The 16,060-nt window shown below is 39.1% G+C and overlaps 1 protein-coding gene across 3 annotated transcripts in view; it reads left to right on the forward strand.

Moving 5' to 3' along the window:
• The window catches only part of MYO3A (myosin IIIA), a 116,294-nt gene that overhangs the window by 20,464 nt on the left and 79,770 nt on the right, over window positions 1–16,060 (forward strand). For all 3 annotated transcript variants that reach the window (XM_057432486.1, XM_057432489.1, XM_057432488.1), the window contains 2 exons: window positions 10,605–10,709; window positions 11,428–11,527. In XM_057432486.1, the coding sequence (XP_057288469.1) occupies window positions 10,605–10,709; window positions 11,428–11,527 (205 nt within the window). The remainder of the gene's footprint in view (window positions 1–10,604; window positions 10,710–11,427; window positions 11,528–16,060) is intronic.

Genomic DNA, 16,060 nt, shown 5'->3' on the forward strand with positions numbered 1-16,060 from the left:
ATGTATTATCTGGTGAATTAGATCTCAGTTGCTTTATATAGCACTGTTCCAAACCATAACTTGATGCCAGTTCAGCTGTATACTCTTTTGGGGAAGATATGTAGACAAGTATCCCAACTAGAAGGAAGTGCAGCAAGAGGGCCAGAAGACCTCCTTGGATGGATAAGGAGCTGCTGAGGAAAATTCAAATGAAAAAAGAGGCTTATAATAAGTGGAAGCAAGGACAGGTGGCATGGGAAGAGTACAGGGATGTTGTCTGGGAAGCTAGGGACCAGGTTAGGAAAGCTAAGGCCCAGTTAGAATTAAACTTAGCTAGAGGTATTAAAGATAACAGAAAGGGATTCTACAAGTACATAGCAAATAAAAAACAGACTAGGGAGAATGTAGGCCCCCTCAGGAAGCTCTCGGGAGAACTGGCTACACGGGATTTGGAGAAGGCTGAGGTTCTGAATGACTTCTTTGCCTCGGTCTTCACTGGCAAAGGCTCTGACCAAACCACCCAAGTCTTGGAAGGCAGATGCAGGGACTGTGAGAATGAAGACCTTGCGCCCACTGTAGGAGAGGAACTGGTTTGAGACCATCTTAAAAATCTGAATGTTCACAAGTCCATGGGTCCTGATGAGATCCATCCGCGGGTCCTGAAGGAGCTGGCGAATGAAGTTGCAAAGCCGCTGGCCATCGTATTTGAGAAATCATGGCAGTCAGGTGAAGTTCCCAACAACTGGAAAAAGGAAATATAACCCCCATTTTCAAGAAGGGGAAAATGGATGACCCAGGGAACTACAGAGCAGTCAGTCTCACCTCTGTGCCTGGCAAAATCTTGGAGCAGGTTCTCCTGGAAGACATGCTAAGGCACATGAAGAACAACAAGGTGCTTGGTGACAACCAGCATGGCTTCACTAAGGGGAAATCTTGCCTGACCAATTTGGTGGCCTTCTATGATGGGGCTACGGAACTGATGGACGGGGTAGAGCAGTTTGATGTCATCTACCTGGACTTGTGCAAAGCATTCGACACTGTCCCACATGACATCCTTGTCTCTAAATTGGAGAGACATCAATTTGATGGATGGACCACTCGGTGGATAAAGAACTGGCTGGACGGCTGCACACAAAGAGTTGTGGTCAATGGCACAATGTCCGGCTGGAGACCAGTAACGAGTGGTGTCCCTCAGGGATCGGTGTTGGGACTGGTCTTGTTCAACATCTTCGTCGCTGACATGGACAGTGGGATTGAGTGCGCCCTCAGCGAGTTTGCCGATGACACCAAGCTGTGTGGTTCGGTTGATATGCTGGAGGGAAGGAATGCCATCCAGAGGGACCTTGACACACTTGTGAGGTGGGCTGATGCCAACCTCATGAAGTTTAACCATGACAAGTGCAAGGCTGGAGCAATCCCAGGCACAGCTACAGGTTGGGCAGAGAAGAGATTCAGAGCAGCCCTGTGGAGAAGGACTTGGGTCGATGAGAAACTGAACATGAGCCGGCTTCAGTGTGCGCTCGCAGCCCAGAAAGGCAACCGTATCCTGGGCTGCGTCAAAAGGAGCGTGACCAGCAGGTTGAAGGAGGTGATCCTGCCCCTCTACTCTGCTCTTGTGAGACCTCACCTGGAGTGTTGTGTGCAGTTCTGGTGTCTTCAACATAAGGAGGACATGGAACTGTTGGAACAAGTCCAGAGGAGGGCCACGAGGATGTTCAGGGGACTGGAGCACCTCCCGTATGAAGACAGGCTGAGAAAGTTGGAGCTGTTCAGCCTGCAGAAGAGAAGGTTGCATGGAGACCTCATAGCAGCCTTCCAGTATCTGAAGGGGGCCTATAGGGATGCTGGAGAGGGACTCCTCATTAGAGACTGTAGTGAAAGGACAAGGGGTAACAGGTTAAAACTTAAACAGGGGAAGTTTAGATTGGATATAAAGAGGAAATTCTTTCCTGTAAGTGTGGTGAGGGACTGGAATAGGTTGCCCAGGGAGGTTGTGAATGCTCCATCCCTGGCAGCGTTCAAGATCAGGCTGGACGAGGCCTTGGGTGATATGATTTAGCATGAGGTGTCCCTGCCCATGGCACGAGGGTTGGAACTTGATGATCTAAAGGTCCTTTCCAACCCTAACCATTCTATGATTCTAAGTGATAACATTAATTTCTTCATTAGCAACTTCATGGGGATGTAAATGTACTGTAACATAAAGAATGTGAATTATGGGATGGTGCAATATGAAGTTTGCATCAGAAGTAGCTAGCAGGGGAATTCAGCCAAGATGTTCCCCGTAAACCTTTTGTACAGCGCTGTTGCCTTACTTGCTTTTTTTTTCATTCTGTTAGAGACAAAGCAACAAATGCTTTAGAACAGAATAAATCCTGCCTTGAGGGGTTACTGCTTTTTTTTCTCCCATTTATATAAAGTCCAGTGACTTCATTCAGTTATGCTGAGGTTGAAAGCAGAAATTTAGAAAGTAACAATATGGGCATAGATGCGGCTTTTTCTGTTTATCCACAGTGTGAGGTTGAGATATCTATGTCCTGAGAAAAATAAGCATCTGTGAAGGCTGATTGCATAAGATGGAATAAGATGGAATAGGCAAATTTTTCCTCTGGCTGGCTGTCTTGTCAGTGCATGCACTTGACAAAGAAAATAAGAAGTTAAAAGCCAAACTGAAAGTGAAGAAATCAGAAGTAACAACAAAACACCCATGAGGCTGTGACTAACACAGCCCTGAAGGTGCTTGATCATGTGAGAGAGCAAAATTATAAATACCACATGGTTTGTGATCACTGAAGCTAAATAACTCTGGAAGGATGTCTGGTTTAGTGATATGTTTCATTTGGGCAAAATTCAACATAATCAGCTTTACCTAAAAGCATAGGGCATTGCTATAGTTTCTTTTGGTTATGGTTATCTTGTATTGCTATTAGGAAAAATAGGAACCCCAGTGTATATCTTTCTTCCATTTGAGGTGAAATTAAATCTGCGCTGCACAGACAGGAGGTGCATGTTGAACCACTTGGCCTGTTGAAGAAACTGATTTAGTTCCCCATAAGTCTTCACAAGGACCTTCAAGTATTTGTGCTAGGTATCAGGTACTGTCAGTGGAATGTGCTCTTTGGCAGTAATACTTACGAAAGCATGTCACACCGTAGGCAAAGAACAGGAGTTGATCTGGTCACGGCTGACCCTGTGTGACAGCCGGCATAGTGAGATGGACAGTCCATCAAATTCTGTCTTGGAGACAAGACAAAGAAAGTGACTGAGGACCTGGCTGTATCAGGTTGATTCATTTTAATTGAGAACTCATTTGAAAAGTTGAAGATGGAAGGAAGAAGTTTGAGTGGAAAATATACCAAAATAATTTTGTTCACTCTTCTGAGGAAAGTGTAGGGTAAGGGTAATGAGCTTCAGGAGAGTATGCTTTACCCATCTTGGCAAACTGAAAAGTACCTGTGCTTAGTAAAGTAGTGTAAAAATGAGGGAAAGCAGGGTAGCTGGCAGTTATTAAAAGACATTAAATACACAATAGCAAATTAGCTGATGTAGAGAAAAGAAAAAAAAAAAACACCACAGTATGAGATGAGTAAGAATGGCTCAGCGTTTGTTTATTTTAATATTTCAGAATACCTTCGAATAGGAGAAACAAAAATGCACAGCTAAAGTACAGGCACTTAAGGATAAACTCAGAGAGGCTAATGTGGAGGGTGGTAAAGACAAGATTATATTACTAAGACACAAGAGAAATGGGATACAAGAATGTTTAATACACAAAGGGAGAAAAAATAATGACCTAGGGAAATACAAACCAGCCTGTTTAACTGTGATTTCCACAATTATGCCAGCACAAGTTAATAGAAACCACTGTAGAAATACTCAGAATCCAGTAATGTGATAAGTGGTCGACTTGAATTGTGCCAGAACAAATCATATTAATAAAATCTTTTCTTTAAGCAGGATAACTGGTGTAGCAAGGGGAAAGCAATACATGAGATGTGTCTTTTGTAAGGTTTTGATATGGTCCCGTGTGACATTCTTGTGAGGAAAATGTGGAAATACATAAACAATAAAGCAGATAACCTCTTTTTCATAAAACTGGATTCAGTTGTTCACTTTTGGGATGGGAGATTCTCAAATGGGCATCTTACTTTTGCTCTGTTCATTAATAACTTGGGTGATGAAACAAAGTCCACATAAAAAGTTGGGAGTGGAAACCTAGTTTAATTACAGGCACATTGGAGGGTAGCATCAGATTCACTGTTGTGAATACTGGAGGGATTCTTTTGAATCACAGAAAACAAAGGTCTGAAAAGTACTGCTATCCGTGGGAAGAAGAAATGGAGAGTCTTTTGTTCAGCTCTTCCCAGCTAAGACAAGAGTTCCAAAGGTATTCTGTATGCAGTTTGGAGCAAACATCAGTGGCAAATTTCAGGCAGTCTAAGCTTAGAAAACATGGATGATTTCAAACGGTTTCAGCAACTAAGTTTGTACAGCCTAAAAAAAAAGAATGACATACCATGACAGTAGTCTGACAGAGATAGTGTTAAGTAGAGAATAATGATAATTCATTATCAAAGACTACTGGAGGGAAGGACAAAAATAAAGCAGTTTTATTGGAAGCAAAAAATATTCAGGTTGGGTAGTAGGAAAAACGCTTTAACTTTCAGGCTAGTGAAACACAGAAACAGGCTACTTAGAAAGATTGGAGTCTCTCTTAGTGGGAGATTTTTAGGAGCAGATTAGACAAATATCTGTCAAGGACTGGCTGGAGCACCGTTCCCATCAAGGCACACTGAGAGAATTGAGTTTGCTTGGCCTGGAAAAGAGAAGGCTCAGGGAAGACCTTACAGCAGCTTCCAGTGCATAAAGGGTGCCAACAAGAAATATGGAGAGGGACTTTTTAGAAGGGCTTGTTGTGACAGGACAAGGGGGAATGGCCTTAAGCTGAAAGAGGATAGATTTAGATTAGATACAGGTTTTTCACTGTGAGGGTGGTGAGGCACTGGCAGAGGTTGCCCAGGGAAGTTGTGGCTGCTCCATCCCTGGCAGTGTTCAAGGCCAGGCTGGACAGGTCTTTGAGCAACCTCATCTAGTGGAAGGTGTCCCTGCCCATGGCAAGGGGATTGGAACTAGATGATCTTTAAGGTCTCTCTTCCAACCCAAACCATTATCTGATTCTGTGAAAGTACCAGATTTCTAAGCAATGCAAATAAAGTGGAATAAATTATTTCTCGGAGTCCCTTTTACTCCTATGTTTCTGTAGTTTTATGGCAACAAAACAGCAGCAAATAAGAATCTTTTGTTCTTAACAGCTGTCAGTACTAAAAGGAAGGTAGAGTCAGCTCAGAGACTGGCAGTGCTTCTGTACTGCAAGATCAATGGAACGGGTCAGATTATTAGTCTATTCTAAAAAAAAAAAAAAATAGAGAAAAAAGTAGAGATTAGTGCCTAAGATGCTTTTAGCATTCTTATGTATGATAACATTAAAGCGAGGTGTGACAATATGACTTTTCTGTAACTATTGTTTGCGCATGCTGTTAAGTTGTGCATATGTGATGTGCTACCCAGTCATTTATGCCCGTGCAGCCTTTAAAGACAAGGCAGGTAGTAATTGTAGTTGCCCTGCTATTCTCATCCAAGCTGATGAAATAAGATGAAAGCACCTTGACAACTGCAGGATGCAAGCAAATGTTACCTGACAGCTTAGTACAGATGCATAAATCAGGAGCAGTTGGATGATTAAAGGCTATAATAGCCCTAACAAAGGTGCAGCTGCTAGTTTTCTTAAAAGCAAAGCCAATGCTGAATCCTTATTCAATGGGTATCAGAATCAAGAAGAGCTCAACAGAGAGAAATAGATCAGCTGGGTCAGATGGGGAGTGAATATGACCTAAAAAGAACACCTGGATGACTGTGATGTGATGGCAATTTTAACTGACATTTCATGTGTTAGAATCATGCTATTTTATAAATCTATTGCTGAAGAGATCTTTGCATACAAATAGCTCAATTAAAGTAGTACAGGATTGTGGCAGATGGGTGGGTGGAGGACTGTATGTCATCCCAGTATGAGTCTTTGCCTTTTGAGTGCTGGAAAATCATAAGGGAGGAACCCTTCGCTACCACTGTAGAAGGCTCACAACCACCTCTTCTGACACACCTATGTATGGCCATCTGAGCTACAGCATTTGCATGCAGGTTTTCACATGGATCGAGACTTCTCTCAAATTATTCTTTCCCTTGGTCTGAGTATGGAAGATTTCCATAGTCCTTTCCCCCATTACTGCTGTCTAAATACCTGAACTAGGGACTGAATATATTAAAATCCAAATATTATGAATTATAGAAAACTATAGTTTGAAAGGAACCTTTGATGATTATTGGGTCCAGCCCCCTGCTCATAGATGTTCAACTCCAATGTTACAGGTTTACATAGGGTCTCTGCCATGGAAGTTGTGAATTATCTGTAAGGATGGAGATAACACGGACTTGCTAGAAAATCTGTTCCAGTGCTTAACTACTTTTGTTGGAGAAGCTTTTCCTTTATGTTCAGTAGGAATCTACTATCTTGCATTTGGGGATTGTTGCCTCTCATCCTTTGCTGTGTGCCTCTGGGAAGCATCTGTCTGTCTTCTCCACCCCCTTTTAGGTAGCCTGCAGGGTTCAGTTTACCGCCCTTTTAGTTGCTTGTGTTTGCAGGTAATATTTGCATTCTGTCATTGCAGGCACTGAAAACACTGCCCGTAACTAAAATACCTGTAAATCACAAGGGAACAATAGAAAAAGTGGCTAAGATTAAACTGATGAAAATTGCTCATGTACAAAGTTATCACAATGACATTTCTAAGTAGCATCCTTGTGGGAGGATCACTAATATCTTCCCTTACCATGTCTGACAGGCTGGACATTTACAAAAGTCTCTTTCTTTAAATTAAGTTTATTTAAAGAGCTTAAAAGAGGATTTCTATCCTTTGCTGGGAAAATACAGCCTTTGCAGACTTCCTAAAAGCAGTTCAGAGTGAAGGGCTTTGTTTTTTTATGCACTTCACATACCTGAGTATGTGGTAACTGAGAACCAAACTGAGAAAGTCCTTTCAGTTTACACCTACTACTACTAAAGAGGCCACCAACACTTCTTCCATGCACATTTTTCCTCCTGGAATTACTAGCTACTTAAAATAGGTATTGTAAAACTGATACAAACCACAAGAAATGCATCTGTTCACGTAATAGAGAATGTGTGCATGAGTGGTTTGAATGTGGGAGAGGGAAATAGGATTAATACTCTCTTCACAGTCATGAGCTAGACCCTAGTCAACATGTCTCATGACAGGTTGAAAGGCATTAGACTTGGTGAGTTACTTTGACCTTTAGGAAGCATCCCTGTGGCACACAGCTCAGATAGACACACAGCTTCTACTCTGTGTCTGTGTCGCAGATTCTCCATGCATTTCATGTTGTCTGTTTATAGTGTCCTTCATCAAGGTATTCTGAGGAGCTTTTACTGAATGATGTGGACTTATGACACAGACTGATTAGCTGTTTGATCATGTGAGTTCACAGTGCTTGCAACAAAATAACAGCTACCAGCACCTCTCTTCTCTAGATGCTTCACTGGAAAGATCTTTTTTTAAACCATCTCTGTTGCTTTCATGATTCCTTGTCATCCAAGAATTACAGTTGGCTTAACTCCAACACAACAACTTTGGTAAGAGACCTCACAGCTTCTTACTATGGACAGTATGCTACTAAGAAGCATAATTATAAGCTGCAATATTTAACAGCACACCGGGAAACTTCCATTCTGGCAGTACCGCTAAATAATGCTGACCCTATCACCTCTTATTGAAGGACTGCATGCAAGTTGTGAATTATCTCCAGGGACAGAGATAACACAGACTTGCAGATAATCTGTTCCAGAAGAAATGTGGGGTTTTTTTAATGGTTTAGGGATTTTTCTCCCCTTTAAGTTGTTAAGTCATGAACTAGATCCTAGTCAGCATCCCCAAGAATAATGTATTGCCCTGTCTACTCAGATTCCCAAGCAAATATGGTCCAGTACTGCATCAGGCAGGAGTATCGTCCTTTTTTTTTTGGATCCTGTTAGGAGAGGGACTTTTTGAGGTGTTTATGATAAGCTTGCATTGAACACACAAGCAATTTGATAGCCAGAGTCAGGAGAAAGAATCACCGTTTGAACTTTGGTTAAGTGCATAGTTAATAGGGACATGTGGCAGCTTCACCTGCAACAAAATAGATGGTAGAAATAGGAAATGAGACCAGATGCAACATTTTACCCATGAGGACTTGTTTAGCCTGTAGAAAAATAACCTGATATTTTAATTAAGTTTTATCTTACAATACTGATATTTATCTCCTAATAGGGATTTCTATCTTATGAGAGGGGTAGAAAAATTATTTAAAGTGACATGTTTAAGAAAATAAAAACCACATTGCTGACCCAGGCAAATAAATTCAGTCTTGGCTTTACTGCCTAAACACTGAAGAAGGTAATTTCTGGGCTATAGTTTCTTCCTTCTCCTACCTAGAAAAAGAATATATTCCTTTCTGGGCTAGTTTTCCTTACGTTGAACAGAAAGACTAGCAGATATCCAGCTCTGTAAAGAAAACAGAAGAATATCCACCTACGAAAAGCACAATTTTAATATTAGATAATGAAGAAAAATAGTTTTAAGAATATCATATATGTAATTTATTTCACAAGTGGTTTGTCACTTGTGAAACAGTTTCAGTGCCCTGAAATGCAAATACATTACATTGACCAGAATTGTCAACATCCATTTGGTTTGATTAAACGTGTCAATGATGTCACAAAGTTAAAACAATAGAGACCCAGGGAAGACAATGTTATTGTAGAAAAAAAAAAAGTAACTAGAAAAAGTCACTGGAGAAGGCAGACCAGCATGGCTAAAGACAGTAAATTAAATCCTGCTTGGGAATCTGACCCTAATCCAGCAAAGTGCTTAATCTCATCATTTAAGCATATGAGTTCTTCGCTCTCTAAGCATGCATGTTGTCCCACTGAAGTAAGGCTGAGATTAAGAGAGTTCTAAGATTGTTGTCATAGAGCTCGGCATCTATCAGACCAGTGCCTTCATTGACCTGATGCAGGACACATCTTTCACCAAGATTTACGTATTAAATAGTTTTTGTGTGGGCCTTCTTGTGCTGCAAGTTCAATGCAACCCAGCGGTTCCAAAGGTAGTCAGAAAATTGTTGGAATGTTTGGATACAAAGGGCTATGAAATGCTTTTTTGTTAAGGTGCAAGTCTTTCTGTAATTGCAGCACAGAAAAAAATGTAGAGGTATAGGAGAACAGTTTAAAAACATCATATAAAGGGTATCTGATGTCTGGAATTATGCAGTTGAAAGGTTTTATTTATAAGTTATGCCCTTAATCTGAGTAGACTTCTAAGTACATAGTCAAAAGGAATTACTGTTTTGCGCTGTATTGGTAAAATGTCGTACATGAGTATTTATTGTCATTTGGAAAGCCACCGGATGATATAATATTAAACTTACAATTTATTTCACTGTCCTATTGGAAGCAGCTGATCCTCTACAGAGGTGATATCAATGAGTATTGTTTACAGAGGTACAGTCAATGAGTATTAGGTGCATTATGGATAGTTTAAGGGCTTAAGTACCAATTTCTTCTTTACGGGTGTGTAACTGCTACAGAGTAAGCTGCTAAAGCTGCTAAAGCTACACTGTTGCTTCTTCCTGTGGAAAAACTGTAAGTGATAAAAATGAATATATGAAATATTGCAGGTCTAAACTAATCTGTTGGTAGTGTGGGTGCACTGACTTTTTCAGGGAGCAAGGCCAAATCTCTGCTTCCTGGGTATGTGGGACAGGACATGATCGTCTAACTGGACCTTGGATGGGAGAAATGTTTATCCAGAGTAGGTTGTGGCTTTGCATCTAGAACAAGAATCTGACATGGTTGATACTACAGTGGCTGTAATTAGTCTTACAACCCTGGCCCACCTTGTTTCAGTGGGAGCTGAGACCTACCTTTCCATGGTGCTTTCATCATCTTCAGTGATGCCCGTCCCTTGTGTATAACATCCTTCTACGCTAGGAATTAAGGGCTGCTTGGCAAAGAGGGCATCTTTCCCTTTGGACACCATTTTCCTGTTGGGAGAATTTCTCTGCTGCCTGTCTTTAAATCCCTTCTATGTTTTATGTGGCTTTTGTACCTGAGAATTGATGCAGTAATAATCAATGCATTGCTGGTGAGTTGCACATGATGATATAAGAAGCAATTGGCATGGCCCACAGAACATGCCTTTGAAGCAAAGTTATTGCACTAGAAGCCACTTCTGTTTCAGTGAAAAGCGATCGTGTATATAGGGAAACAAAGATACAGACTGCTGTGCTTGTATTTGGGCAAGAATAATTAAATGTAGAAAATAGTGGGAAAAAATGGCAAAAGTTGCTGTGTATGTTGTTTGTACAAATGGTAGACATGAGGACAGTTTGTCGTTTGCCAGTTTCATAGGAGCTCATTTGGCTACAAATACAAACCCCACTGAAAACTACAACCAGGTGGCTACTCCAACATTCTTAATTCCTTCTTCTGTTTCCCTCATATTTTGTAGCTGTGCAATGGAGGATCCGTGACTGATCTTGTGAAAGGATTTCTGAAGAGAGGCGAAAGGATGAATGAACTTATAATTGCTTACATTCTACATGAAGCTCTGATGGTAAGATAAGCTCTCAGTGAAAGGACTGTCAGTATTCAGCTCGTATTTTTTTTCTTTAAATGAATGAAGATCATGTCTTCAGGTGAAGAAGAATTACTATGTTTCATTATTAAGAGAATGAAAATTTATTTCTGACTATTGCTTAATTTCCTCAGTAAACACAGTTCTGCATCAGAATTGCTTTGCTTTTGAGAAATAGCAGAAATACGCCCCAAATACTGTTCATTTTCTTATGTCTGTATCTGAAATATTATAGTAAGATGATCAACAGATTGAGTGAATTCAAACACTACTACAAGAATCCTTTTTTTTTCTTTTTTTGTTGCTGTTCAAGATCAAGTGTCATTATTTTTCATTTTCTTTTAACCAGAATTTGATATTCTGCAGTGGAATTTAGGCCCTGGCAGTTTTCTTTGAGTTTATACTCTAAAGGTGTCATATAGAATGTAGAGTTATAGTGCTTTTTTTCTGCTTTCATCTTGAAATTTCTACTTGACATAAAATGGACTAATTAAAAAACATCTATTTCTTAGGTTGTGCTAAGTGTTTGGTTTGTTTTTTTTTTCCAGCAAGAATGACATCTCCGTGGTTTTGGATTAAAAAAAAACAAATCTGCTTTATGGTTTTCCACACTTCTCTGCTACTTTTTTGTTTCTGTTTTGTAGTCTAGAGGACAGAAGTGCTAGTAGAAAGTTCATGTTTACATCTCATCTTTCAGGGACTTCAGCATTTGCATGAAAACAAAACTATCCACCGTGATATTAAGGGAAATAATATCCTTTTGACCACTGAAGGAGGAGTCAAGCTTGTGGATTTTGGTAAGTTATTTTTACTTATATATAAAACTAATGTTGTACATCTGAAGTATGGAAAATAAAATAAATCAGAAAAGATTAATTATGTTTTTAATAAGTTTTTGAGTTCTTTGTTAAAAATTGCTTGGATAACCAAAGTTTTTTTCTAACTTGATAGAAATAAAATATTCAGAGAATTTGTGTTTTTACAACTTTGGGGTTTCCAGCAATTTTGGTAATGCTGTTTTGATAGCATGGCTAACAAATAGAAGGTATAATTTGGTGGGAGTAAGTGCCAAGTGCTTTGGGGCAGACACAGTGAGTGAAATGGCAAAGTTAGTTAGTAGAGTTCAAATGAGGTTGGTACTTAGTTCCTTCAGGACCATGGGCTGTTTCAGTGAAATAAGAAGCTGATAGGGAAAAGCTTCCTGTTATATATAAGAAGACTTAGAACTTACTAGATCTTGTAAAGAATATATGAGCTTCACCTCAGTCACATATACTTCATTAGTGTGATTTGAAACAAAACAAGAGATATTGCAAGAAAGCAGTAGAGGGGGAGATATTACATAGGTAATCCCCATTTTCCAAAGTCTGGAAAAGTAACAGATTATTTTTGGCAAGTCTATACCTAAGAACTGGCATGAAGTGAAAAGGATGTGATCAAGTCTGTTAGGCCTAAAGTGATTTTTGAATGTTATCATCTGGTTTCACCACCAAAAGGGAAAAGCAGACATGCAGGTAAGCGGATGCAACCTGTTACTTATCAGCCATACTACAGTGATTTGCCTTAAAAGTGTATTGACTGCTGTTCCATATAAGGGTGTGTGTGTGTGTGTGTGTTTGTGTGTGTAAAAAATAGCAATGCTCATTATTATGAGCTGTTATCCCTGGTAGCACACTGTCTTCTAATGTTTAAATTCAATTTCTTGGTAACTACTTCACAGCATAGCAGACAATTGTAACTATGATTCCATTCAGAAGATGGAAAATCTGAAAATTTTCCTTTACCCTCCAATTTTTTTTTAATAAGATTTATTCAGTTGATACATAGCAATTTATCATGGGATTTTAACTCCCATTGCTGTAGTGTCTTCCTGCCAGTAGACTGTATTTATGTAACTCTCATTACTTCACATTTAAAATCCCCACAATTATTAGGGTTACTTATTCTGAAGATTCATGTGTTTATGTTCACTATTTTATTCATCAGATAGAATGTTCTATTGAAAAGCCTTCAGACTTCCTAAATTATCTTCTGTACACTTCCTAGTATTTTCTGATAGTCTGGAAGTTTAATGTGAGGCAAAATCAATATTTTTTCTCACAGGTTTTTAATGTATTGTGTATACTATTTTTTTTAAGGTGCTGAAGGCAGTTAGAGCCATGGAGGATCAATGTTTCTGAAAATTAACTCACTTATGCAGATGTCAAAACATACAAAATGTAGGAATGAGGACCTGAATTCTTTATTCCCCAGTTACTGCAGTCTGCGGCTAAGGCTGTAATTGAAAAATAACCTTAAAATCTTATGGGGAAAATTGTGATTCCAAAGCACAGATGAGAATATGCACAAGAAACAAACATACACACGCACTTACGTGGGTCAAGGAGGCACCTGTAGTATCTGCAGTCCTTCATCTTAAAGGAATATAGAAACTGCACCTTAACTTAGGAAGAGATAGAAAGAATTTTCCCTGGCTTTTTTCACCACCCCCCCCCCCACCAAACCGAACAAAAAAAAAAAAAACCACAAAAAAAACAAAGCACAAAATGAAGCCAATAATGAGTAGTTAAATAGGAAAACATTACAGTCTTCACAAAATGATCATGGAAGACATACCATTCACTCTTCAGGCTGACGTTTAAGGTATTCAGCTGAGATTTGTAAGATTTGTGTCTTCTACTTAAGAGGATTTAAACCCACATTAATCAGATTCCAAGAGTATTTTTAAGTCAGAAATGTGAGTTGATCAAAATCTCTCATGTTGGCACTACTATAGAGTGTTGTACATAAACATTTATTGGATCAGGGACTGAAACTCATAGGCATCTTTTAATATATAAGCCTGTACATCTGCAGTCTGCAGAATGAGATAGACATGCAGGCACAATCCCATTTTCTTCCAGTAAATATTCAGTGGAACAAATTTTTTTTTGTTTAGGTTGAACCAATTATTATGTGGGGCCAAGCAAACAAACAAACAGAACCAACCCAAATAACCACCCTGGCCTTTCTAGCATGCACACAACTTTTCTGTTGTGGGGAGGGGAGCAGAGGCAGTGGATTGAGGACCTCTTCAGCCACCAAACACACTTGACAAAGGAAGTGAGCCATTCCCAAGATAATTTTGTCTGTGCCATTCTCCTGCATGCTGGTTGATGATGAGGTGTTCCTGAAGAGCCCTTTGTTCTCCTCTCCTGATACTCTTTATGGTGATTTTCATGTAAACAGGTGCATAAAACATGTATCTGAAAGACGGATCTGTGAAGTGTCTTATGGAGCACAATACTAGAAAAAGACCTATCCTCTGTCTGTATGTGTTGTGTGGTAATACAGTTTGCACTTGTGTCTTCTTTTTTTGTCTTTTTTATTTAAAGTACAGTTAGGAACTTTTTAAGAGTGGTAAATGAAAGAACAGTTAACTTTCAGTGAATTAAATCACCTTTGAAAATAGCTTTACTTTCCTTTGTTCTTTCTGTTCTCTTTGAACTTGATGGTATAGAGTACCACAGTTCCGAGTCCTTTCCTGCATAGCAGTACTGGCTTTCTAGAAGCTTCATTTTGTGACACAGTTTATACACGTTGCCTTACTGTTGTTGTGTCATAGGTATTTGTGTATGCTGTGGCCATAGTTTCTGGACACATTACAGTCTATGTAATGTAATGTAATGTAACGGATGACCTTCACAACACTCTTATGAGGAGGTAAATTACTATAATTCCCAGTTAACAGTTGGGGATCTGAAACTTTGAGAGACTGATCTGCTTGAGGTAGCTGAGGAAGTGTGTGGAAAAGCTTTCCCAAAATTCAGGCTAAAAGTCTGAACTGTTTGCCCTTCATAGAGGTACTGATAGCTAAAAAGATGAGAAGGACTTTGAAAGAATACTGTGGCAGCGCCTCACACAGATTGGTTTGAAGAGTGAAATTTTTGCATTCCCTTAAAATCCTGCTTTAATATTGCTTAATTACCCCAGTAATATTCTCGTATCTAAGAAACACTCAATCCCTGTTGACATTAATGATGAAATCAAGTAAATGAGTTTATAACGTCTCCACACCAATGCATCTGGATCTCAATTACTTATAAAGGTATTGCCAGATAGAAGTTTTAGTCTAAACTGTCCAAGCCACAAGAAGTTTGAAATGCTGTTACAAGGGAAGCATCCTCTCTCCTCACATCCATCCAGTATGATATCTTAAATTGGCAAAGATAAACAAAATCAATCTTTTTTTTACTACAGATAATGAGTAGCAACCAAGGGGATCTACTCTAAGCATCCCATGATGACAGATTCAGTCCCTGAATTCTTTTAACTTCTAGATACATTAAAAGTTTGTATTTTCCTTATGGGAGAACACTGACTGAAGGCTGTTTTGCTACCTCAACATTTGTGGGAATTAGCTGTTTTTCTGGTAGAAAATCTTTGGGGAAGGATGGTACGCCTGGGAATTGCAGCAATTATGCTCTAAGCAAGGAGCATCCTCTACCACATCAATACAAATAATAAATAGCTGCACTATATTCAAGTGTAGCTGCTATGTTTTCAGTAGCGAACGAATTACCTGACTGGGTTTAAACCACGACACATCCTCTCTCCTCACATCCATCCAGTATGACATCTTAAATTGGCAAAGATAAACAAATAGTATAGAGATTTGATGGAAAAATATAGATTTACATTAAAGTAAATTCCCTGCAGCACTTTAAAGTGAGACAGCTGTATAATATATTGTATAAAAAGGTTTGGAGGAAGAAAAGTGTGAACTAAATTCCCATTTTATAAATATTCTTAATTATATTCACAATTGCTTATTAGCGTTCTGGGAAGAAAGTCTATTACATCTGTTTCTCAGCAGTCTGGTTGAATGCTGTGGATTGATGTTAAAGAGCCAGATTGAAAAGAAATTTTACCACTAAAAGTGCAGAAAAACACCTACTAAAATTTTCAAAAACTTCTAGCATGTAAATCCAAATTAATTTAATGCTAGATACCTATTGAAAGTCTTGTGACAAATTAATCTGCAGCTTTTACTGACAAAATACCTTTCGGTGTCTGACCTTGTTTCATCAGTTAAAAAATTGGCCTGAAGTCACTTGCATGCATAGCACACCTCATCTGTAATAAAAATTCATATATTCATCTGCATCTTACAGTGTGTAACCGATTTCATGGGGAGCCAAGTGTATAACATCTGCTTATGCTGACAAATATTTGCTTCTTTTAATAGTCCCTCTCAATTCAATTTTTTTTCTTGAAATCAGGATGCTGCACAGGGCCTTTTGTGTATTAAACAATATTAGTCTAAGACGCAATTCCCATTTGGAAATTCT

The sequence above is a fragment of the Pezoporus wallicus genome, unplaced genomic scaffold (genome assembly GCF_028554395.1).
Source record: "Pezoporus wallicus isolate ANWC-B61680 ecotype Strahan unplaced genomic scaffold, APGP_CSIRO_Pwel_v1 scaffold_2584, whole genome shotgun sequence".
Classification (NCBI taxonomy): Eukaryota; Metazoa; Chordata; class Aves; order Psittaciformes; family Psittacidae; genus Pezoporus; species Pezoporus wallicus.